The sequence below is a fragment of the Halichoerus grypus genome, chromosome 12 (genome assembly GCF_964656455.1).
Source record: "Halichoerus grypus chromosome 12, mHalGry1.hap1.1, whole genome shotgun sequence".
Taxonomy (NCBI): domain Eukaryota; kingdom Metazoa; phylum Chordata; class Mammalia; order Carnivora; family Phocidae; genus Halichoerus; species Halichoerus grypus.
In genome coordinates this window covers 34,721,480-34,745,324 of record NC_135723.1, presented here as the reverse complement: position 1 = coordinate 34,745,324, position 23,845 = coordinate 34,721,480, and the positions used below count along the sequence as shown (strand labels likewise).

The 23,845-nt window shown below is 37.5% G+C and overlaps 2 protein-coding genes across 2 annotated transcripts in view; both read right to left on the bottom strand.

Annotated features, from left to right (window-relative positions):
• The window catches only part of PTTG1IP2 (PTTG1IP family member 2), a 120,126-nt gene extending 115,336 nt beyond the window's left edge, over window positions 1-4,790 (bottom strand). The window contains exon 1 of the mRNA XM_078059239.1: window positions 4,660-4,790. The gene's annotated coding sequence lies outside the window, so the exon portion shown is untranslated. The remainder of the gene's footprint in view (window positions 1-4,659) is intronic.
• On the bottom strand, window positions 1,773-12,132 carry CLDN12 (claudin 12). Its single transcript, XM_036116492.2, has 3 exons — window positions 12,005-12,132; window positions 10,678-10,769; window positions 1,773-5,122 (listed from the first exon to the last, which is right to left on the bottom strand). The coding sequence occupies exon 3, from the start codon at window positions 5,087-5,089 to the stop codon at window positions 4,355-4,357; it is 735 nt and encodes a 244-aa protein (XP_035972385.1). The 5' UTR covers window positions 5,090-5,122; window positions 10,678-10,769; window positions 12,005-12,132; the 3' UTR covers window positions 1,773-4,354.
• Window positions 12,133-23,845: the final 11,713 nt, after the last annotated feature.

Below are 23,845 nucleotides of genomic sequence, written 5' to 3'. Positions count from 1 at the left end.
GCGCCCCTCAAGCTATGTTTTTGGATTTTTTTAATGGAAACACCACAAAAGCAATGGTGTGGTCTTACTGCATCATATCAGGAGGTGAATGGTGTTGGTCTTATTATCGGTGATAAATTTGATCACTTGGTTAAAGCTGTGTCTGGCAAGTTTACCCACTATAAAGTTACTATTCTTCCCTTTGAAATTAACAAGTCATTTGTGGAGCAGAATTTTGAGACTAAGTATTTACAGGATATTTATCCCATTTTTCATCAAACTTTCACCCACCAGCTTTAGTTCTATTGATGTTTTCCTAACTCCATCTTTTTTTTCTATATTTATTTCTTGGTATTTTACTCTAACAAACAGCTTTTCTTTCTTTCCATTTCTATCAGTATAGACACACAGAGTTTTGCTTTATTCAATAGCTTATAACCCATTACTGTTTATTTTGATGCTCAGATTGTCAGATTTGGTCAGTGGGAACCTCAAGCTGGCTCCTATGTAATTTGATAACTCCCCATCATTCTTTGAATGTTTCCTTACTTTCTGGAAGAACAAGATATGCTGGGCTTGTCTTGTACTTTCCCTATCCCAGGACTGGAATCAGTTTTTTCTTGAAGGAAATCTGTTTTACAGTCTATTTTTATTTATTTTTTAAAAAGATTTTATTTTATTTGACATAGAGACAGCGAGAGAGGGAACGCAAGCAGCAAGAGTGGGAGAGGGAGAAGCAGGCTTCCCACTGAGTAGGGAGCCCGACGCAGGGCTCAATCCCAGGACCCTGGGATCATGACCTGAGCTGAAGGCAGATGCTTAATGACTGGGCCACCCAGGCACCCCTATGGTATATTTTTAAAAACAGTTCTTGGATAGTGGTGGTAAGTAATCTGTATTCATCATTTCTGGTTGGTAAATCAGTCTCTTTTGAATTTGATTAGCATGAAGGGATTCTCTAGCACATAGTCACCCTCAATGAACCTGTCCAACTGAGGGGCAGACTCTGAATTGTTAGCGTATTCAGCTGGGGATGTCCAACCTGAAGCAGCTTCAGATTTCTAGTGCAATGGATGGCTCTTCCATCTAAGGTGCTACCATAGAGCAGGGGTTCAGTGAGGAGTGCATGTGAGAACTATCCGAGAAGGCTGCAATCCAAAAAACTAAAAGCTCCTCCCAAGCTTCAGAAATTTTAAGGTGACTTACCTATCAGGACCACTTCTCCTGGAAACCTCATGTTCTGAAGAGTAAGGAAAGGTCCTCCCACCTAACCATTTGAGAACTCTCAATTTTCAAGAACACAGACCATTAGAAAACTCCATTGATGAGGCAAATCTGGCACACCAACTTCACTCAGTGTTTTTTTGTGGAATGTTCAAACAGTCCAGTGAATTCCTAGGACTACTCTTAGAAATGGATGAAAGGTCTTGATGCTTCTGGAATAATAAATCATGTTTTCTAATTCCTTTCCAATTGCTATTCTGTAGGGCTTTAAATGGGGCTGTATCTTTTTCAATTTACATATATTTGAGAAACATTTCTCAAAATATTTTATTTATTGATTTATTTATGTTGAGAGAGAGTGCACATGTGAGCGGGGGGAGGAGGAAGGGGAGAGAATCTTAAGCAGGCTCCACGCCCAGCACAGAGCCTGATATGGGGCTCGATCTCATGACCCTGAAATCATGACCTGAGCCAAAATCAAGAGTCAGAAACTGAACCAACTAAGCCACCCAGGCGCCCCTTAAAATATTTTACCTTAAAGCATTGAGGAAAAGGATAGAAACAAAAACTTGTAAAAATACATCTTTTAATAAACACCAAGAAGTACAGTGCAGTTTCACTGAGGTTTTACATTGCAGCTTACAACAAACATTATTTCTTATAGTGTATAATTACAAGTAAAGTAAACTCAGAGTTGTTGTTTTTTTTTTTCTCTCATGGCTGGATAAACCAAATCTGGTGCATGATACCACATTTAAGGTTGTTTCAAGCTGGCTTCTGTAAAAGGCCCTTAACATTAATAACTTGCAGCAACAACAACAAAAAAATCCATATCCCCCATCACAATGATAGCCTGATGAGTGCTCAAAAATTACTAAAAAGAACTGTAAATACTTGTTTTCCTTTGATGGCCTTGAAGAATAGCTATTGAGAGCAAATCTGAAATATTAAAGACAATAAGGGAAACATCTGTTTCTTTTGCCTAACGTAGCCATAGTAAATACTAATTTGAGGCTACAGATTATGAAAAGACTGCAAAAGATGCTTACAGAAAAAGCTTCACATTTACATTTATGATCCCACGGACTAAAACCTGTCTAGTGTATTAATGGCTGAGTCAACTTTTCTTTAACATTGCTGATACTAAGAACAGGAAGATGGTAAATTCTTGACACTTCTGGAGAAATTTAGTGAGAGTGAGGACTGATATTAATTAGCAAAGGAGTAAATTAATATTAATCTTAAAATTCTACCTGCCATTGTCTTGGAGTGATCAAGATTCAGCTACGTCTGAGAGGAGTAAAAAGGAATGGAACTGAAGGTAATCAGAAGCTGTAAATAAAAAAACCATAGTTTTGCATGCTTTATACTGATGGCATTTAAAAATTCTACAACTGGATTTATTTGCTATATACATAAACCAGTGCTGTAATTAGGAAAAAAAGGAAAGTAGCACTTACATCCACAGAAGTACCAGAATCATATCCAGATTTGCAAAGAGGAATAATCTGTTTACCATGCAACTAGTGGTTTGTGAAATCTGTAATGGTTAATAAAACAATATCCTTATGAACATGATACTAATATATAGCAAATTATACCAAGTAAGTCAGCAGCTCAAATTCATAAGGGTAAAGACCCAATATCCCTGAATTTCTAAGCATTCATCTCAGTGTTAATGTAGGTGCATCTAAATGTTACCCCATTAGAAGAGATTTTAAATACTCCTCCCTCTTCAATACATCATCATACTTTCAGAGGTGAAAAGGGAACAATTTAATTTCTTTACCACTTTTGCCCATTCTCATGAATCTGATATAGTGTTATTACAGTGTCTAGGCTAAGGTAAGTGCTAAAGGATCCAATGAATTGAATTTCTAAGTTCCAGAATATTGCTGGTATTGTACAATAAGCCTGTCTGTCAGAAAGCCATGTTGAAATATATTCCTGGATCAATGATTGAGAAATTAAGACCAGCTGCCAATAAAGTCAGACTGTTTCCTATTGTTAGATAACAGTTTGATCTTCTTTGTTATATTAAAATTTCTTAGTGGATGGGACCGGATCTCATACTTTTTTCATGTATCCTCTATAGCACCCACTAAAGTGTGGAGCAAAGATACATGCTCAAGGAAGTAATCAGTGACGAGGGCAGGAACTGAATCAAGAGTGAATGTGGTCATGGTGAAGCCATAACTTACTTCACTCATCATTCAAAAGGCAGTCCACCAGAATGAATCTCTGATGTTGTCAATGAAGAATAGATGCTTGTCCCCTACCACTGTCTCAAAGAGAATACACCACTTGGGCCTCTTTCTTTCTCTTTGTCACTAAGAGATTATACAGGACCTTGAGTACTACTTGGTGGATGCTATCTGGAAAAAAAAAAAAAAAAAAGGCTTTTCTGCCTCAGAGGGGAAGCACCGATCCATCACATGGCCCATTTTAACTCTAATAATACAATTTATAGAATCATTAACTTTTAAAATTATGTTAAATGGTATCCATACTAGTAGTTATTTAAAATGTTAGACTTATTCTCTCTGACATCACTTAAAATGCATTTTATTTTTATACACTGCCATGAGGTAGAAGATAAGGAACGCACAAAAGAAAAGTATCTTCAAAATATGAAACTCTGTTTTATATAATTAGCCCCGAGAGAGAAGTAAGAAAAGTTACAGCCTTAAGCTGGTAGACTGACTACTGTTAAAATATTACTCTTACCTGAAAGAAATTTCTTATATTTGAAATTGCCCTTTTTTCCCAGTGTAAGGTATTATAGAAAGAGGACAATACACATTCTAAAATACTCATAAAGATCATGTACAATAGCCTCTCTTAGTCTTTATTTTTTACTTTATCATGTTGCTCTAAATTACCTCAACTGAGACACAGGCCCTTTCCACTTGAATAACTGATTAGGTATCAATATAGAGGTTAAAAATCTTTCTAGCATAAGAAGCAAGATAAAAGGAATGATTCACATTTAAAATAATGTACTTTTCATAAAACTAGCAGCACTTCATTCTACCAGGACATACAAATTTGGCTTCATTGACTGGTCAGAAACAAAGGAAAATGTATACGGGTCCTTGTACAAGGGAAATGTGAGGCTACAAGTCTTCTCTGAGAACTAACCATTTCCCCATTAGGTGGTGTGTGAAACTACTGGAATGTCAATTTCGATGGCAGAGAGGCGGGAGCGTGCTGAATAGGGCTGTGAGTAGGTATGCATACCGGGAGGATGGGAGTACAGTGGCTGCCAGAAAGGAGAAGGCAAAGATTTGCATGCACAGTACCAAATAAACAGCAGAAGGGAAGTCATATACAGGCCCCCCGCACTGGCCATAGTGACATACACTGCGTAGTCAAACGTAAAGACTGGCTCGAACTTCTTGTTCAGATGAATGTTATAAAAGATGACCCAGATGGAAGGGGAGAGGCTCACAGTACCTGCCAGGAAAAACAGCAGCCCGGCCACCAGGTGGCAGCCTGCACTATTGACCAGACACTTGGCCAGTTTGATGTTGGGCACTGAGGACCTGAAGGCCGTGTTGCACATTCCGATCAGGCAGAGCAGCAGGGCACCCATCGCAATCAGGATGCTGAGAGGCAGGGCAAACTGGAGGACCCGCAAGTCCAGCTGGTCAACTGATGAGTACCAAGTAGTGTCATACATCAGGCAGTCACTGCTCCCATCATATCGGGCACACTTCACCCACAGGCCAGTGTACACAGTCAGATTCTTCTCGTTTCTGTTGAATGTGATCAGTCGTAATTTCCTCCAGTTGGGAAGCAGAGTCCCCGCAAAGAGGCCTGCTACCGAGGCGATTCCACACAGGAAGGAGAGGACTGTGGCTGCATGGACATCCCGACAGCCCATGGCAGGTAGGCTTGTGCAGTACCGTCAGTCAGACTGGGGGGTGACACACAAGAGGACAAATCATGAGGGGACAATAGGCGAGCAGAGCAGGAAGGGTGGTGCTGATTGGCAGCACAACTAATGATGTCAATGCAAAGAGGGAAGTCTGTCCCTGGTTCCTACGTACAATATGAAGGCACATAAACACATGTGCCTGTGACCCCAGAGCGCAGGTGCACTCACCTATGCTTGGTTACCAGTGGCCGGGCCAGGTAGTGACCAAAGAACTAAAGTCTTTGGACATGAGTATTTTACTTCCCAGCAAAGCAGAGGAACAATCAAAATAATTTCAAATCCTTTTAACATCACATATGAAAGTCTCCCAATTGTCAATAATCACTCATTCAACACACATCTACCAAATACTTTCATGTGTCAGCCACTCAAATATATAAGGTCAGAGCACTCATCAACCGTCAACAACACACAACACAAACTCAGCCCCCCGTGCTCATGCAAATGGAAAATGAAACTAGCATGCAGCTGCGGTGAAGGTGGCTCATAAAAGACAAAGACGTAGAGAAAGAAGGATCACAGGACAGCAGACTGGCTGAGGGAGGACCCTGAGCCAGACTGCTAGGGTTCTAATCCCCACTTCCTCCCTTACTAGCCAAGTGACCTTGGGTCAGCTACAGAACTCTGTGATTCCTTTTCCTCATCTGTAAAATGGGAAAAATAACAGTACCTACCTCACAGAGTTAAGTATTGAGTGAGTTAATATACTGTCCACTGCTTAAAACATATCTGGCACATTTTAAGAGCACTTCAAGTGTTAACTACTTCTTAGCACTCAGTGACCAGCTCAGTGCCTGGCATACTGGAGCAGTTTAAAGAACATTTGCTGAATAAATGTTAAATAAGAAAAAGCAACATCTCATTCCTATATACTAGGCATACTGGATAATTACAAAAGGTAAATGAACTCCTCTCCATTGAATTAGTCAAATGAAAACAAGAGAACAAAGATCCCTGAAATGATTCTACTCAACTACTTCCTGGCTGATTCAAGATGACTTGCATGCTCTTCCGGTTATTACACTTGTGGTTATTGGTTATTATTATCATTACTGCTCACATTCCTGAGGTAATGACAACCTATCTCTATTAATGCTATTGTAAGAAAAAGAAAAAAAGTAGCCAGGCCTTTCTCTCATTCCAAATTAAAAGACTGTGTTCTTTTTCTGCATATGACAAAGTATAAAGACCAATATCTTATTCAGCTTTAGTTTAAGAGTTTGAAACTCACTCTCCAAACACCACCCAAGTATATTTTCTCTGCCTTCTATCACGCCCCCAATGAGGCAACACAACAGACTACTTAAGGTAGCACATTTACTTCTTTTAGTCAGATCATGATGAAGGGGCAAGGTTGAGAATATTATTGTTTCTGAATACAGTATGTGTTCAGAGTACCCATGATCCTCTGCAGAGTCAAATATTATCTGCTGCGATGGTGGAATAGCATTTCCAGGAGTTCAGAGGCCAGAAAGAAGATCAAAATGCTAAACTGGGTTAGGACTTGATCAAATGTGTCTGAATGGGAAGGCACATTTTTTTTTCTTTAGAAAACAACCTATTTGCATATTTAATCTGATCATGTAAACTAGGAAAAATTTTACTAGCAGAAAATATGTAGTTACACATACATATCTATATAACTGTACAATATAAAATCAGTTTAAGCACAAGTGAACCATTTTTCAAAGGCCTCAAGTTAAGCATAATTAGTTCTAAGTTTCTCCATTAATATTAGTTTACTACTTGTTTATCATGTTGTCTTCTGTCAATATTACCAGAAGTAGCAATTACTTACAAATACACTGTTTACATATGAAAACAAAACAAAATAATTATAGTCCTAATTTATATTTTTCATGCAAAATGGGGAGAAAAACTGTCTTGCTTAATTTTAGCAATCAAACTACCTTGTTCCAGCAATGGAAACTGTGGTGCAGGTTTGAGGATGTTTACACTGGAAAAGGCTACTAATGATGTCAAGCTCCAAAATGCAGCTTCTTACTGGCTTTTGCTCATTTACCTGTCTGTCTCCCCCATACACTGTTAGCAACTTGCACAGTGCCCAACATTAAGTCATTCTAGGGATATTTGAATAAATGAGTACTGGGCACTGTTCCAAGACCACAGTAACTCACAAAGGTAGGCTATTGATAATGTAGAATCGGGCAAGGAAGTAGCTATTACCAAGTAATAATTCATTCAATGAATCAATTCATTCAACTCAGGTATTTACTGAGTATCCAGCACATGCAAAATACTGTTAGGTCCTGGAGGGACACTGAAGCCACTAAGATCTGGACCTTGCTCCAATGTATTAACAATCAGACTGAGGGAAAGAATATGCTGTTCTATGAGAAGTCAATATGCTGAGAGTGAATCAATTGTATGATCACTACATGTCAAAGGATAATTGTTAGATATTAAGCAAAGTGAACCAATAAGGTACCTGTTCATAAAAAATGTATCACCCAGAGTTAGAGAAAGACTGAGCAAGGAAAGAGAATGATGATTTGATTAAAGCTGTAAAGACATAAGAAAAAGGTTCCCTCTGTTTCTCTCAAAGCTTCAGAACTCCTTCAGGCGACGTACTCAGAGTCCTAACCCAATCATAAATTTCTCTTGCTTTCACAGATAGGGGTAAAAAACTTGGGAGTATCAGAAATACTGAGATTTCTCCAATCAAGCTGCCTTGTACCACTAATTCCTACAATGAAAAGGGAATGAGAAACAAGATCAGAATGAATGACTTATTATAAATAAATTCCTGTAGTTCTTAGATTATAGACTATCAAATGACACTAATGAACAGAGGTGGGTCAATATTTACATCAGGATCAAGTGTGTTCGAACTTATCCTGCATCCAATCAACACAAATGTCCTATCAGTCCCCTGAACTTGCTTTTACTGAAGCATTCTTAGCTCAGAGCCCAGAGATTGACTAAAATCCTAATTTACACAGTCAACAAGGATACCATGGCATTTTTTCAGAAGGGAAATACTATTAACCTCACTTCTTTAGCTAATTTCAACCTCAGTGCTGGAATTAATGTCCCTGTTCTTTTTAACCTTCTTTGGCTACTTTCCTTTTTATGATCTGTTCTTAACTCCACATCTGCATGATTTGATAAGTCATATATCTCACTAGAGGGATGAAGTATCATTTTATAGGGATAGTTGGGAGATGGAGTATGTTTAGTGATTTAAAACTGAAAATAATGCTCTCAGGTTAGGATTTGTTCATATTAAGAAGGTGAAAGATCTCTACTCTTGTCCTATGCCAATTAATTTTTAATCCAAAATAACTTGTTTCAAATGCAAATCTGATTATTTCACTATATTTCTTTTTTAAGATTTTATTTTTAAGTAATTTCTATACCCAACGTGGGGCTCAAACCCATAATCCCAAGATCAAGAGTTGCATGCTCCACCAGCTGAGCCACATTTCTCACATTCACTACATTTCTCACATTCAATGCCTTCTTATTTCCCTCAGAATAGTTTCTAAATTTTAAAACTTTATAGCTTCCAAAGTTTCAAATCCCACCATCAGTTCCTGTCAAATTCTCAATTTCCTTATGTGTCACTCTCCCATCTAACATGTTACAGACTATGTAGTCATATTACTTTTCTTTTCAGTCTTCAAATTTGGCACTTTTAAATTTGGCTATGGGCTTTACTTCATGCTATTCTTCCTTCTAGAACTTTCTTAATTCCATTCTATCCTTTGCTTACCCAAAAGGTATTCATTTTTCTAATTTTCAGGGAGGCTGGCCCTAAACCTGTTCTCTCTTCCCCGATCCCCTACCTTCCCCAGCCCTGGTTAAATGCTCTGAAATCACCTTTGCACCTTCTCTTTGGGAGCAGTGATTATGCTTATAATTCCTTGTTCAGTATTTATCTTTCTCACTAGTCTGAATTCCAGGAGGACAGAAAGCCTTCTCTTTTATTCACTGTGTCCCACACTGGTACACAGAAAGCACTCGATTATTTGTTAAATAACTGAACAAACAAAGAAACAAATGTAAGCTCCATATGGGTATGGTCAGGATCCAGAGAGAAAGTTACAAATCTGCTCTGTTATCATTCATTCATTCATTCATTCATTCATTCATTCATTCATATCTTACGTTTTGAAGCTTCCAAGCTGCTTCTAAACCATGCCCTCCACTTTCCACTTTATTGGCCAGTCTCTCCCATTTTTTAAAACAAAGGTGATTTTCTTCCCCTAAAAAATTCCCCTAAAACTGAGGCGATTCCCAAGTATTTACATAAAGACTATTCTTCCAAAAATACATAACTAAGTTTGGCAACACTGGTTAACTTGCACAGTGGCCAAGGAGTCAATCAATTGTACCTGTGTTGATCCTCATGTTTTCAACTCAACAGGCTTGTTACTACTGGATATACCCCTTTTTATTAACAGGTTAATATATCAAATTAATGCCTGTTTATCAAAGCAAAACTATTTTTTAAAGCAGAACAATTTACTATATTTGTATTTATATTTTCTTTTTAATATAGCAATGGAGAAAAAAGATAAACATCTTTTTGCCATATGAAAATCCCTTATTAGGGACTGTAGAAAATATGCCAGGTTAAGAACACACTAATCCAACAAATCTAAGTAGTACTCTTGAACACTAACTAGGCAACAGCCTCAAGCTGGGTCAAATATATAGATGTCTGGGCTTGTTGTTTCCGTGTGAGAGGCAACTTGGTACTACCATCCAGGCAACCAGAGACCCAATGCCAGTCACAACCTACCATTTACAAACTGGGCAAGTCATCTATGTCCTCTGAACCTCAAAAATCTCAACAGTAAAGTGTCCCCCAAGGTATCTATAAGATCATGAATAGTAAAGCCTTTTGTAAAACAGAGTATGGTAAGAAATTTAAATTTATAATGATTATTAGTAGGCTTATTTACTTTCTTTAGCCAGGAATGTGCTTTTCTTCTGGGTCTCAGCAATCAATCACAGATGATTACAGCCATGTAACAATAATAACAGAGCATTCTCTATGGAGCAGTTACTGACCAAATCAAATAAGGACTCTGTTTCAAAACAAGCACTTCACATTTGTCATCTATCTGTTCCATGGTGACTTTCAGAAGTAGATGGATAAAATCCGGTACACAGTTAAAGTTATCAAATATATCATTTTCAACTAAAAGTATTTTCAAAAAGATACCTGTTTTGTGGTTTTGAATAGCATTCAAAGAAGTCCGAGGCAGGAATAATGGCTAACAGCTTTAGGAATTCACAGACCCATCACTATGTAATTTCTTCTGGGACAATCCCAGGAACAGCTATAGAAGACATGTGTAACAGCAGCTACATTACTTCTTGATGGTAAGACTAGCAGTCCCTTCCACCTGTAATTGGAGTTTTCTTAGAAACTACAGGTTATCAATCATTGCTCTCACAAGGGAAGTCTATCTTATAACTTCATTTTGTTGAACAAGAGAAAAACATGCCATCTGATATATGGTGGAAAAAGGAAAAGGAGTAAAATCAAAGGATGTACTTACTCTTTGAGGTACTTGACAGGTGTAAAACAACTTCAATCAACTTAGGGAAGAAATATATGCACATCTGAATAGATAGTAGAGATGATCTGGGCCTAAAGAAATAGGGAAAATGTCCTAAATTAATATAATACTTCTTTAAATTATATATATATGTGTGTGTGTTATACACACACGCGAGAGTGCACACACACACAATGGATTTTTTAGATCCTACTCACAACTAAGAATAAGGAGGCCCAAGGAAACACTGTGCAGTTAGTTGTCTTGGAAGTAAAAGAAACTTTTGTACCTTTTAAAAGGTCACTGATAACAAAACTAGGCTAAGTTGATCTGCATTGTGCATCCTAAAATTTGCAACTAGAATGCTTTTTTGAGTTTACAGTTCCACCAATGGCTCAACCTGCCATCTAAATATGTTTCTATAGATCTATTTTAGGCACCAACAACTTCCTTTTCAAATACTATTTATTACAATAGGCAGGATGCAAACTTATAAACGCCAGAGAACTTCCTGGATTAAGGCATTTATCACTAGCCCCATTATTATTATGTAGAATGTTGTCCTCAACAGTCTGCACAGAGGAGATTTCAAATTATGATTTTTCTTTTCTAAATGTATGTTTCTTAAGTTGGTATCAAGCATAACTGCTCACTCCAAATTAAGGGAAAATCGTTTTCAATTAAAAACACACACTAGGATCCCTGAGCTTTCATTCTAAGTGGGGTCACCAAGTCTGGCCTTTCTCTAACGTGGTAACCGGCCCCTTCCAAGGCCTATTACACACAACTTGGGCTTCAGAGTAAAGCAAACCAAGCTTCCACAGCAAACCGCACTCCCCCTCCTCTCCTCTCCTTCTCTTCGAGCCCTGTCCTTAGGAGCAACAGAGCTAGCAGAAAGCAAGGAAAAAAAGGGGGGGGGGGGCTCTCCTGGTTAGAGCCAATAGAAAGAGACCGCAACAGTGACTGTTACCGCTCTCAGAACAAACCCATCCCTGCAACACCGAGTGGGTTTGAACCGCGAGCAGGTCATCATTACACAACCAACTGGTGATTCAAAAATAGCAACTTGGAGCTCCACACCGCACACCCCGCTGGCCAAGCCCAAGCCCTCGGCTGCTCCGGCAAGACACCTCGACATTTCCCACACTCCGGTGTACACAGTTTTTTAAAAGCCTGATCAAATACCTCCTCATTCAATTTTCACGTCCACAGATGTGGGGTCAACAGTTTTCAGTGTCCCTGATTCCCTTCGATTTAGCTATTTTACACAAAATCCTCAACGACTTATGCAAAAGACCCCAAAAATCAGATTCCTGACCACACCTACCTGTTTCTCACATCCAAGACATTTCACTCGCCCACACTGAGGAGCTTCTTAGAGCGTCTCCCTCGCAGCGTCCCAGGAAGTGCGTTCCCAGCGAGCCGCACCGGAGGCTTCTGGGAGCGTAGTCAGGTTTTCCCGAGGCCCTAATCAGGAATGCCCTGGATGACTGGGAGACTACAATTCCCAGAAGCCACTGGGCCGCCGGCCGCAGGCAACATCCTGCGATCACCTTCTGCCTTTCTTTCTCCCTGGCCCCGGGCCCCCTTACTCCCCTTGCGCCTTCAGTTCCTTCCAGATTTGGGTTACAGGTGTTTAAAAAAAAAAAAAAGTTAAACGAAACAAAACTAAAAATAGTTTCAGGTTGGGTACCCAAGTAAATATTTACTACTAAATGTGATCTCCCCCCTTAAGGTTTGTTAGCAAAAATCCTTAAATACTTTTTTCCACAAAGTATTTACCAAGGCACAAAGTAGAAAAGCTCAAACTCTAGAACTGACTTTGAAAATGTTCAAAGATACAGATAACTTGAATAGTACAATGGACACCTATATGCTTACTCTCTAGATTCAACAACTATCAACATTTGCCACATTTATCTTATCTCCACTTATGTGTGTGTGTGATCACTAAGGTGATAGGCATCATGACACTTCAGCATCCTTTGTTTTAAATATTTAAAAATATATTTAACTGCCTGGTTTAATATGGGGTTTTGCTACATATTAGTTGGGTGGCCTTGGGCAAGTGTAACTCTCTCTGTGGTTATCTGTAATGAGGATAATAAGATCACCTACATCATAGAATTGTCTTGAAAATTAAGGAACTAAATACAGGCAAAGCACTGAGCACATAACTAGCTATTAGATATTTAAAGTAACTTTACTCTTCTGCACAATTCCAACTATCCTGGCCCTTTCTTTGTGGCTTCTAAATATGAAGTACTGCATTAGTGAATATCTGAATTAAAATAAAGGTTTCAGAAGTCTTGTATAGGACTGATGTATTTTATATGTATAAAGGATGTTGAGAGGGGCCTGGGTGGCTCAGTCGTTAAGCTTCTGCCTTAGGCTCAGGTCATGGTCCCAGAGTCCTGGGATCGAGCCCCGCATCGGGCTCCCTGCTCAGCGGGAGCCTGCTTCTCCCTCTCCCACTTCCTCTGCTTGTGTTCTCTCTCTCGCTGTGTCTCTCTCTGTCAAATAAATAAATAAATCTTTAAAAAAAAAAAAAGGATGTTGAAGTGTCACGTTGCATACTAATTTCAAATGATCACACACCAAATGGAGATAAAGTAAATGTGGCAAATGTTGATAATTGCTGAATCTAGAGAAAGGCAGTGTATGGGTGTTCATTTACTGTTCCAACTCTCTGTATCTTTAAAATTTTTCAAGATAAAAAGTTTGAGGAAAAGCATCACAGTTTTATTTATTTTTTTATTATTATGTTATTTTAATCACCATACATTACATCATTAGTTTTCGATGTAGTGTTCCACGATTCATTATTTGCATATAACACCCAGTGCTCCATTCAGTATGTGCCCTCTTTAATCCCCATCACCAGGCTAACCCATCCTCCCACCCCCCTCCCCTCTAGAACCCTCAGTTTGTTTTTCAGAGTCCATCGTCTCTCATGGTTCATCTCCCCCTCCGATTTCCCCCCCTTCATTCTTCCCCTCCTGCTATCTTCTTCTTTTCTCTCTCTTTTTTTTTTACCATATAATGTATTATTTGTTTCAGAGGTACAGATCTGTGATTCAACAGTCTTGCGCAATTCACAGCGCTCACCATAGCACATACCCTCCCCAATGTCTATCACCCAGCTGCCCCATCCCTCCCACCCCCCCCACCATTCCAGCAACGCTCAGTTTGTTTCCTGAGATTAAGAATTCCTCATATCAGTGAGGTCATATGATACATGTCTTTCTCTGATTGACTTATTTTGCTCAGCACAACACTCTCCAGTTCTATCCATGTCGTTGCAAATGGCAAGATTTCATTCCTTTTGATGGCTGCATAATATTCCATTGTATATATATAGCACATCTTCTTTATCCATTCATCTGTCGATGGACATCTTGGCTCTTTCCACAGTTTGGCTATTGTGGACATTGCTGCTATAAACATCAGGGTGCACGTACCCCTTCGGATCACTACATTTGTATCTTTGGGGTAAATACCCAGTAGAAAGCATCACAGTTTTAAACAAAAGTAAAGGGTTGCATCCATCCCTATCCCACTCTGCCTGTATTTAACTTGGGCAAGTTAAGTGACCCCCTTCTGGCTCAGGATTTACCTGTAGTAATAATGTTATCTACATCAAAAAAATAATGGTAAGGATTAAATGAGTTACTATACATAGAGAAGTTTACAACAGTGTCTGACATTGTTTTTACCATTTTTCATTTTATGTTGCTCAAGGAACTTTTTGTTAGTGATAGAAAAGGGGAAAAGGCCACTCACTATCTGTCCATTATAACCACCTTCTAATCTTCCATACTGCTTCAGAGGATGGATAGAGTTATCTAAGGCCTGAAGCAATCCAATCCCAAAGTTAGACCTAGAAATGTAATTATGAGAAAGAAAGATTGGGGGTAAAAGGATCTCTGAGCGCAGGCCAGCCAGAGGGATGACAGCAATATGACACAGCATATCTCACTTCTTTGCTCTGAATTTCAGTTCTTTCATCTATAAAACTGAATTGAATCCAATAACTGTATACAAAATCATTTTATAATTTAGTTCCCAATCACTGATGAATTAACTTGGTTTAGCAGCTTTTAGCTGGGATGAATATGTAGTTGATTATAATGATAAAAAAAAAAAAATAACAGCACCAAAAGGAAGTGAAGGACTATTTCTAAACTTATTGGTAAGTTCACATCTATGGTTAGCCTGGCCTTTAGTATAGCAAAGATAGAACAAAATACTTATGTACCCTATGGGACTAGATTATTAGAATGTCATTCTCAGAAGTACTTTAGGTAAGACTTTATTTTTTTCTTTTTTTTTAAGATTTTATTTATTTACTTGAGAGAGAGATAGCGAGAGAGAGAGAGAGCACAAGTGGGGAGGAGAGGGAGAAGCAGGCTCCCTGCTGAGCAGGGAGCCCAATGTGGGGCTAGATCCCAGGACCCTGAGATCATGACCTGAGCTGAAGGCAGACGCTTAACTGACTGAGCCACCCAGATGCCCCTAGGTAAGACTTTAGATCAGCAATTAACAATCCTGGCTTTCCATTTTTTCTCAACAGAGACTCATTAAGGAGTAAGTCAAATCTTAAAACAAATTCACTGCAATATACCACCACCAAAATTCTACAAATATCTACTTACTGTATTAGTTTCCTATTATTGCTGTACCAAATTACCACAAAATTCAGTGGCTTAAAACAACCACAAATTTATTATTTTACAGTTCTGGAGGTCAGAAACCTGACACAGATCTTACTGGGCTAAACTAAAGGTGCTGGTAGGGCTGTATTTTTTCTGGAAGCTTCAGGGGAGACTTTCCTTGTCTTCTCCAGCTTCCTGAGGACACCTGCACTCCTTGGCTTATGATCCCCTTCCATTTTCAAACTTGGCAATAGCTGCTTGAATCTTTCAACATCTAAATCACATCACTCTGACATTCTTCTGCATCTCTCATCTTTCAAGAGCACTGTGATAACATTTGACCCACTCAGACTACCCCGAATAATTTCTTTATTTTATGGTCATCTGATGAGCAACTGTAATACTCCCTTTCCATGTAACTGAATGTATTCACAGATTCTCAAGATGAGGATGAAGACATCTTTACAGAACCATTATTCTGCCTGCCACAGTCACTAATCACTTCTTTCTATTTGAATCCAAGGGTCTCTTTCTGGTCCTCATTCTCTTCCACCTCCTTTAGGTCCACATTGCACAATTCTGATTGCCTCTTTTTTTCCTAAACTCTGCTTTCTCATTTTTGGAAACACCAACATTTCTACTTTTCTTCTAGTTTACCTGATTTGTTCCCTGTCTACCTGTTGCTTTCACTTTCTCCTCCTCACTCCCCAATTATCAAAAGGCTCTGTCCTGGGGCCCTATCAATAAAAACTTCTTCAGAGGGCAATCCGTTTTTTATCTCCCCAAATCCACATCTGGCTAAGACTTTTCATAACTTCAGTACTGTTTCTAATTACCAGCTCATATGATTAACTTATTACTTTAATTTCAACATTCTCCAAATAAAAAATAATGATTGTTCTGCTTATGTCTTCCATCATTCCTTATTTTGTCAGTGGTTTCCTCTTTCTTATCTTTTGTTTGTTGATATCTTCTTCATATCTTTTACTCAAATTAGGAACCACATCCTGATTCTTTCTTTGAAATATCCATTTGTCCCTTATTCACTACAAAGAATTGTCACAATCCTATTTGAAGCCCTCATCTTGGGGTGACTGGATGGCTCAGTCAGTTAATCATTGGACTCTTGGTTTTGGCTCAGGCATGATCTCAGGGTCATAGGATCCAGCCCCGTGTGGAGCCTCAGCTCACAGTCTGCTTGAGATTCTTTCCCTCTTCCTCTCCCTCCCTCTCTGCCCACCCCCACTCACACGCACTCTCATGTTCTCTCAAATAAAATCTTTTAAAAAAAATTAAGCCCTTACCTCTTCACATTAAGATATGTGCAATAATTTCTTTACATATATATTAATGTCGATTTAAAAATAATAGAGAACATTCAATATTTATTACATTCCAAGGATATTTTCTATGAATTATCTAATTTAATCACAATGAATCTATATTAATGACAAAGAAATTGAGATGCAGAGAGATTAAATAATGTGCTCAAAATCAAGAAATAGTAAGTGGAGGATATTCCCAAAATGTTGTTGTCACCAGTCAGAACTCTTCAGATTCAGGGCAGTTTCCTTATTTTGGATTTCTGTAGCTAAAACTTTACTTACTCTAAACGCTTATTGAAGCTATTCCTGAAGTTGGAATGTCTTTCTACTACCCTTTCTGCCCACCCAAATCCTACCTACCTTCCCCCTTTTCTGAATAATTTTATCTTCTGTAAATTACACACATCAACTCCAAATGGAAACTAACTGGCACATAATATTCCTTTTTTATGTGTTAGTCATATCTCACCATAGTATTTCCAAGTCCCTGACTGAAACTCAACAAATTCAGATTAATTTTAAAAACTCTGGGGGCGCCTGGATGGCTCAGTCAGTTGAGTGTCCGACTGTGGCCCAGGTCATGATCTCGGGGTCTTGAGATTGAGCCTCACAACGGGCTCCATACTCAGCAGGGAGTCTACTTAGGATTCTCTCTCTCCCTCTCCCTTTGGCCATCCCCCACACCATGCATGCTCTTTCTCTGAAATAAATACCTCTTTAAAAAAAAAAACCCTCCCCATATACTAGTTTTTAGAGGAGCCTATCAAATAAAAAATAATAAATAACTATTAATTGGGAAGTTGGGAAGTATAGAGAGAAAAGTAGGGGAATGTTATGGGTAGAAGGTGTTCCTCAAAAATTCCAATGTTGGAGTCCTAACTCTCTCAACATACCTCAGGATGTGACCTTATTTGGAGACAGGGTTTTTATAGAGGTAATCAAGTTAAAAAGAGGTCATTAGTTTGAGTCTTAATCCAACATGACTTATTTCCTTATAAAAAGGAAAAATTTGGAGACAACCACACACACAGGGAGAATGCCATGTGAAGATGAAGGCAGAAACTGGGGTGTTGCTTCTATAAGCCAAGGAACACTGCAAACCACTAGAAGCTAGGCAGGTGACACGGAAGAGAATCTCCCTCAACAGCCCTCAGAAAGAACCACCTCTGTCAGTACCTTCATCTCCTACTTCTAGTTTAAAGAATTGTGACACAATATATTTCTTTTGTTCAAATCCCTCAGTTTGTGGTACTTTGTTAATGTAGCCTTAGCAAACTAATACAAGAAATAAGGGAAGAAGGTTCTGGATAATCAAGCAGTGAGCTGTCACTTTAAAAATGGTTAGGACTTTGTTGTCTACTGTAAAAGAGGTAGGATGACCGCACATGTTTCCAATCTTCTTTAATAAAGTTACTGGTGAATAGGGGAGGGAGGGAAGGAAATTTTTTTAAAGTTTTTATTTTTTTTAATTAATTAATTTTTTTATTTTATTTATTTGACAGACAGAGAGAGACAGCAAGAGAGGGAACACGAGCAGGGGAGTGGGAGAGGGAGAAACAGGCTTCCCGCTGAGCAGGGAGCCCAATGTGGGGCTCGATCCCAGGATTGATCCCAGGACCCTGGGAACATGACCAGAGCCAAAGGCAGACACTTAAGGATTGAGCCACCCAGGTGCCCCAGGGAAGGAAATTGTACAAAAGAATTGGCTTAAAGTAGGATAACTGAAGGCTTTTGCCTGTAATTGCATTCAGGTGTTGTAAATCTTTGTCATTTACCATGCCTATTACCCTCTCCTTCCACTGCCACTATTTTTAATCTAGTTTTTACAGATAAACCTGTATGTTAAACTTTTGATGAATGTGTTACAAATTTGGAATTACACCATTAGTGATTCTTTAAAGCAGGTGAGTTTTTCTGGTTTCTATTTTTATAGGAAAGGCCATGCGTGCACATTATATTGTTCTTATAATTTCTCTTGACCTCAAGGTAGTACCGGTTCATGTTAAGATTTGTTTTTGAAACTGAGGCTCAATTATTCTATACTACTCTTATTTCTCCCCTTTAGGATTTGCTTGACCAGAGGCTTTTATCTACTGTCATTTAATCATGTTGCAAATCCATTGAAAGCCAGAAGCTTCTACTCAATGCCTGCTCTTGATTTAAAGTATTTTCAATCTCCTCAATTTGTAGCAAACCATATACAAATAAAACTGAAGGCATATTTTAGATTTATAATCATACCCTTTTTCTTAAGAAAATTACACCATGGTCTTCTTAAAGCCTTTCATATTGGAATAATACTGGTAATAATGTTTGATAACAAATAAGAAAATGAAGGCACTGGTCAGAAGATATTGGCAGTTTCAGAAAAATATATTGAAATATGTGCCATGAACAAAGGAAGGTTTGTTCTTCGCTTTCAACTTTCAATCACTTAAAGTTTACAAAATAAATAGAAAAAAACCCCCAACTTTGCCATATATTGCTCCAAAATTAATTATAATATAAACTGCACATGCTGTTCTTCAAATTCTAAGTATTTCAGAGGACTGGATTCAAATAATAGCTGTGCTTCACATAGCTTAGTATCTGGGGCAACCCAACAAATTTAATCTCTACTACAAACACGTTAATAATATAAACAAAGGTGACTGCTTCTCTGAAGTCTTCCACAACTACTAATTAAGCAACAGTCATATAATGAGAAACAGTAAAAGTACAAAAATTCGAACTGCCTAAAATTAATGATTGGTTATGGTCAGAAATGGTAGTTGAAATTGCGCCTGGCTTTTTCATCCTTCTGACAGACAACTGAGGCAATAACCCACATCACTCCTGAATTATCCACAGGGAAATACTACAACTTTCCAACATACATGCTTTTCTTTCTTTTCTCTCTCCTTTTCTCATTTCTATTACCTGCTTGATTTTGCTTTTCCTTCAGCTGGCTTGTGACACCCACTTACAGCTAAAGAGATTCCTCTGATACTTTCCCTCTACTTGCCAAGCTCCAATCACAAAACAAAACAAACACAATGCTTCTCTGACATAGCTATTTAAGAAAAAAAATAAATTTTTCATTATTATTTAGCTTTGCAGTAAATATTACAGCATGTTGTCTGCCAACATTTGTTAACTATGTTTATCTAAATGCCTTATTCCCAAGGTATAAACTCTTATAAGGGAAAGACATTTTTTAAATTATAAAATACAGTAGACTCCCCAAAAGGTTAAAAAACCCCAAAACAGGGGTGCCTGGGTGGCTCAGTCTGTTAAGTGTCTGCCTTCGGCTCAGGTCATGATCCCGGGGTCCTGGGATCCAGCCTTGCATTGGGCTCCCTGCTCAGCGGCAAGCCTGCTTCTCCCTCTCCCTCTGCCCTGCCCCTCTCCACTTGTTCTCGTTCTCTCTCAAATAAAAAAACCAAAAAGCCCCAAAACATTCATGTACCCAGGACCCAACTTAGTAAATGACCAAAAAGCAATATAGTGTAGTGTTTAAAAGAGATATTTGTGAACAACTCAGTACACTGCCCAGCATATGGAAACATTACTGTTAGATATTATTACCAGCACAGACAATGTACTGTTTCTCGATTTGCTTCACTTGTCTCTTCCATTAGGAGAGACAGATTTAAACTAAATTTGAGATACTCAAAGGTTTAAAAATATACATTAAATTCAATTCACCACTTGGTCTTCAAACAAAATGTTATCATGTTTTTGAAATAAGATGTCTTCTGTATAAGGTTTACAATTTAAACTACTGCTAATTTTATTATGTTAATCACATCATTTGTTTTTGATGTAGTGTTCCATGATTTATTATTTGTGTATAACATCCAGTGCTCCATGCAGAACGTGCCCTCCTTAATACCCATCACCAGGCTAACCCATCCTCCCACCCCCCTCCCCTCTAGAACCCTGTTTGTTTTTCAGAGTCCATCGTCTCTCATGGTTTGTCTCCCCCTCCGATTATCCCCCCCTTCATTTTTCCCCTCCTGCTAGCTTCTTCTTTTTTTTAACATATAATGTATTATTTGTTTCAGAGGTACAGATCTGATTCAACAGTCTTGCACAATTCACAGGGCTCACCATAGCACATACCCTCCCCTAAACTACTGCTAATTTTCATTTCATTTTTAAGCTATAGTTTGTGAGCTAACTTATGGTGCTGCTTTGAAACATTTTAAAAAAATTTTTATTATGTATGCTTTTATTTAAATAGCTGCCACTTATTATCTATCCATCTATCTATCTATTTATTTAAAGTAAGCTCTGCATCTAATGTGGGGCTTTGACTCACGACCCTGAGATCAACAGTCCCAAGCTCTACTGACTGAGCCAGTCAGGCGCCAGAAACATTTTTAATGTAACTTAATGATATTACAAATTTCTACAGGGAGCTTACCTTTAACTGATTTTTTTTATCTGAACTTTGCAAACCCTATGAAGCTACTTAGAAAATAGTCCATGTGTTTATGTACATGTTGGCAAGAAAAAAAATCTTTAGCTTTCATTAACTTTCTCAAAGGAATCTCTGTACTCCATCCTCCCAATGACATAACTTTACAAGAAAACTAACTAGATAAAACCTGAAATAAAAGACCCTTGGCCCGATTTTTCCCATTATGAAGACACCCCCCCCCATTAGATAATACATGTTTACCACTTAAAAGAAAACATTAGAGGTCCTGGGGTAGCTCAGTCGGGTTAAGCGGCTGACTCTTGATTCCAGATCAGGTCATAATCTCAGGGTTGTGAGATCAAGCCCTGGATAGGGCTCCGCACTCACTGCAGTGTCTGCTTGTCCTTCTTTATTCATCTCCTTCTGCCCCTCGCCCCACTCATGCTCGCTCTCTCTCTAAAATAAATAAATAAAATCTAAAATAACATTAATTTTCCATAAAGTTCACTTTGCTATGATAAGAATAATATGGATATATATTGCAAAAATAACAATATATTTCTGGAACATTTTTATTCATAGGTGAAATCTTCGAAGCACAAATCCAACTTCACAGTATAATATACTTAATACTTGACAGCGTCTGGTGGTATAAACTTATAATTCATCATGGTAAATGAATCTGACATAGCAAGCTCTTCAAGAACTACTGGGACTTGGTAAAAATTTATTATACATAGCACATTGATACCCTGGCTATTCAGTAATATAAAAATTAAGTCTTCCAAAAAGTATATATATTTTGAAAGGTGAAAATGAAAAAAATCTTGCTTAAGGACAGAATAAATGGTATCTGAGATGTTAGTATATTTCAAAATAAATCTTTAAGTTTTTAAAATGTATTTGTTTGTAAAATAAAAAGGGATCCAGATTTTCTCCTTCTGTTTAGAATAAAAACTATCAACTTTCAGTAACTAGAAAATACAAATCATGGAACATTTTAGTGAGTTACATAACACAATGCTTCAGTTAGTTTGTAGAGTAGTAACCTGGCCATTACTGACAGAGCAAGTAAGATCTAATTCCTCTTAATTCTTAGCACATACCTACTATCCTTTGCCACAGCAGAAAAGAAGATTATGGTGTCAGAACTTCAGAAATTCACCTGATGAAACTGACCTCACATTGCTCTTTCTTTATATTTAGGAAATATTAAAAGTAAGAGAGAAAAAGGATACTAAAGTTGTAAGTGTAAAACATACCCAAAATGAAACATGGTCAGAATGATCAGTACTGATGTTTAAATTCCAAATGCTCTTCTCACTCTTACTTCTTTGTTGTAAAGCAGAACCAGGCTATTCTAATCCCCTGCAGTTTCTGCTTGTGAATGTGAGATCCATAAGGGCAGCAGGTCCTGTCTTTAACATTGTACATGCTGTGCCTTGCACAGTGCCTGACACATGGGAGACACTCAATAAATACCTGTGCAATGAAGGAAATACCAAAAAAGCCACCAATCTGGGGCCTCAAATGGGACGTGGGAGTGGAGAACAGAAAACAGAACAAATAAAAGTGAAATAATGCTCGTAAAAACTCAGTGTCACATCAGAAGAAATTTAAGTAGAACAATACTTACATCATTTTTATGTAATACTTATTACCATTATGTAAAGGCTTCACTGAGCCTTAAATTCCAAAATAATTTCTAATAATTTAAAAGCAGCTTTGAAGTATAATTTTTAAAAGCTCATTAACTTGCTACTATTTAAAAAAAAACAAAAACAAAACAAAAAAACCCAACTTAGAAAAGGTTTACATGATGAACTCATTTGAGTAAAAAGATAAATGAATAAAAAAATTCTGTAGGAATATAAGAAACTATTAACAGTGATTTTCTTTGGGAAGGACCAGAGGGCCCAATGTAGGAAGATGGGGACTTTTTTTTCCTTTATAAGATTTTGTGTGGTTTAAATTTTATTTCCTACAATGAACATGTATATTTTATAATAAAACTTATGAAGAGAAAATGTCCGATTATATTTTTGAAACTCAGAAATTTACAAATTTTAATCTTAATATATTGATGATTGATAATATTGTTTCAACTTTGCACTTCCTATTACTTCTCTTTACTAAAATATGAAAATAGACAAGACAGATTTGAGTGCAAGAAAATGAGACATATACCAGTCTGCTCCAAAGCAGGAAAAAATACTTTTACTTAAGAAAGAAAAATTTCCAAAAGGTGAAATTGTAAACATCTACCTGCTTGTTTCTGTTAAATATTATCAGTGATCTTTATTATCACTGAACATATGTTGAAATTTAGGGTTTTGAGGTTTTCCAAAAAAGGTAACTATTATATATTTAGTAGAATCAGATACATGACAGACTCAAAAACAAAACCTGGTTGCTCATTTTAATAATATTCTAGAGAATGCTCTTCTGTATATTTATATATACATATAAAAATGTATATTTATAAATATAAATGTATTTTTATTTTATTTTGTTTTATATTTTATTATATTTTCTATTTATTATTAAATATAAATATATTTATATTTACATAATGTAATTATATATATATATAAATGATCTCACTAGAGACATCATAAATACAGGCATATCAGAGGATTTTATTATAGGTGGATTGGCCATAAAATTTTAAGTTGTCATTTTTAGGTCTCAGTTTTTTACTATCTATACACTTAACTATAAAACAAGAAGGTATGGTTCTTGAATGATGGCATTTATAGCAGAAAGTTAATAATAACTAACCT

Excerpts from the sequence above, each read along its gene's own strand:
- CLDN12 (XM_036116492.2), bottom strand. The coding sequence starts at position 5,089 with ATGGGCTGTCGGGATGTCCATGCAGCCACAGTCCTCTCCTTCCTGTGT.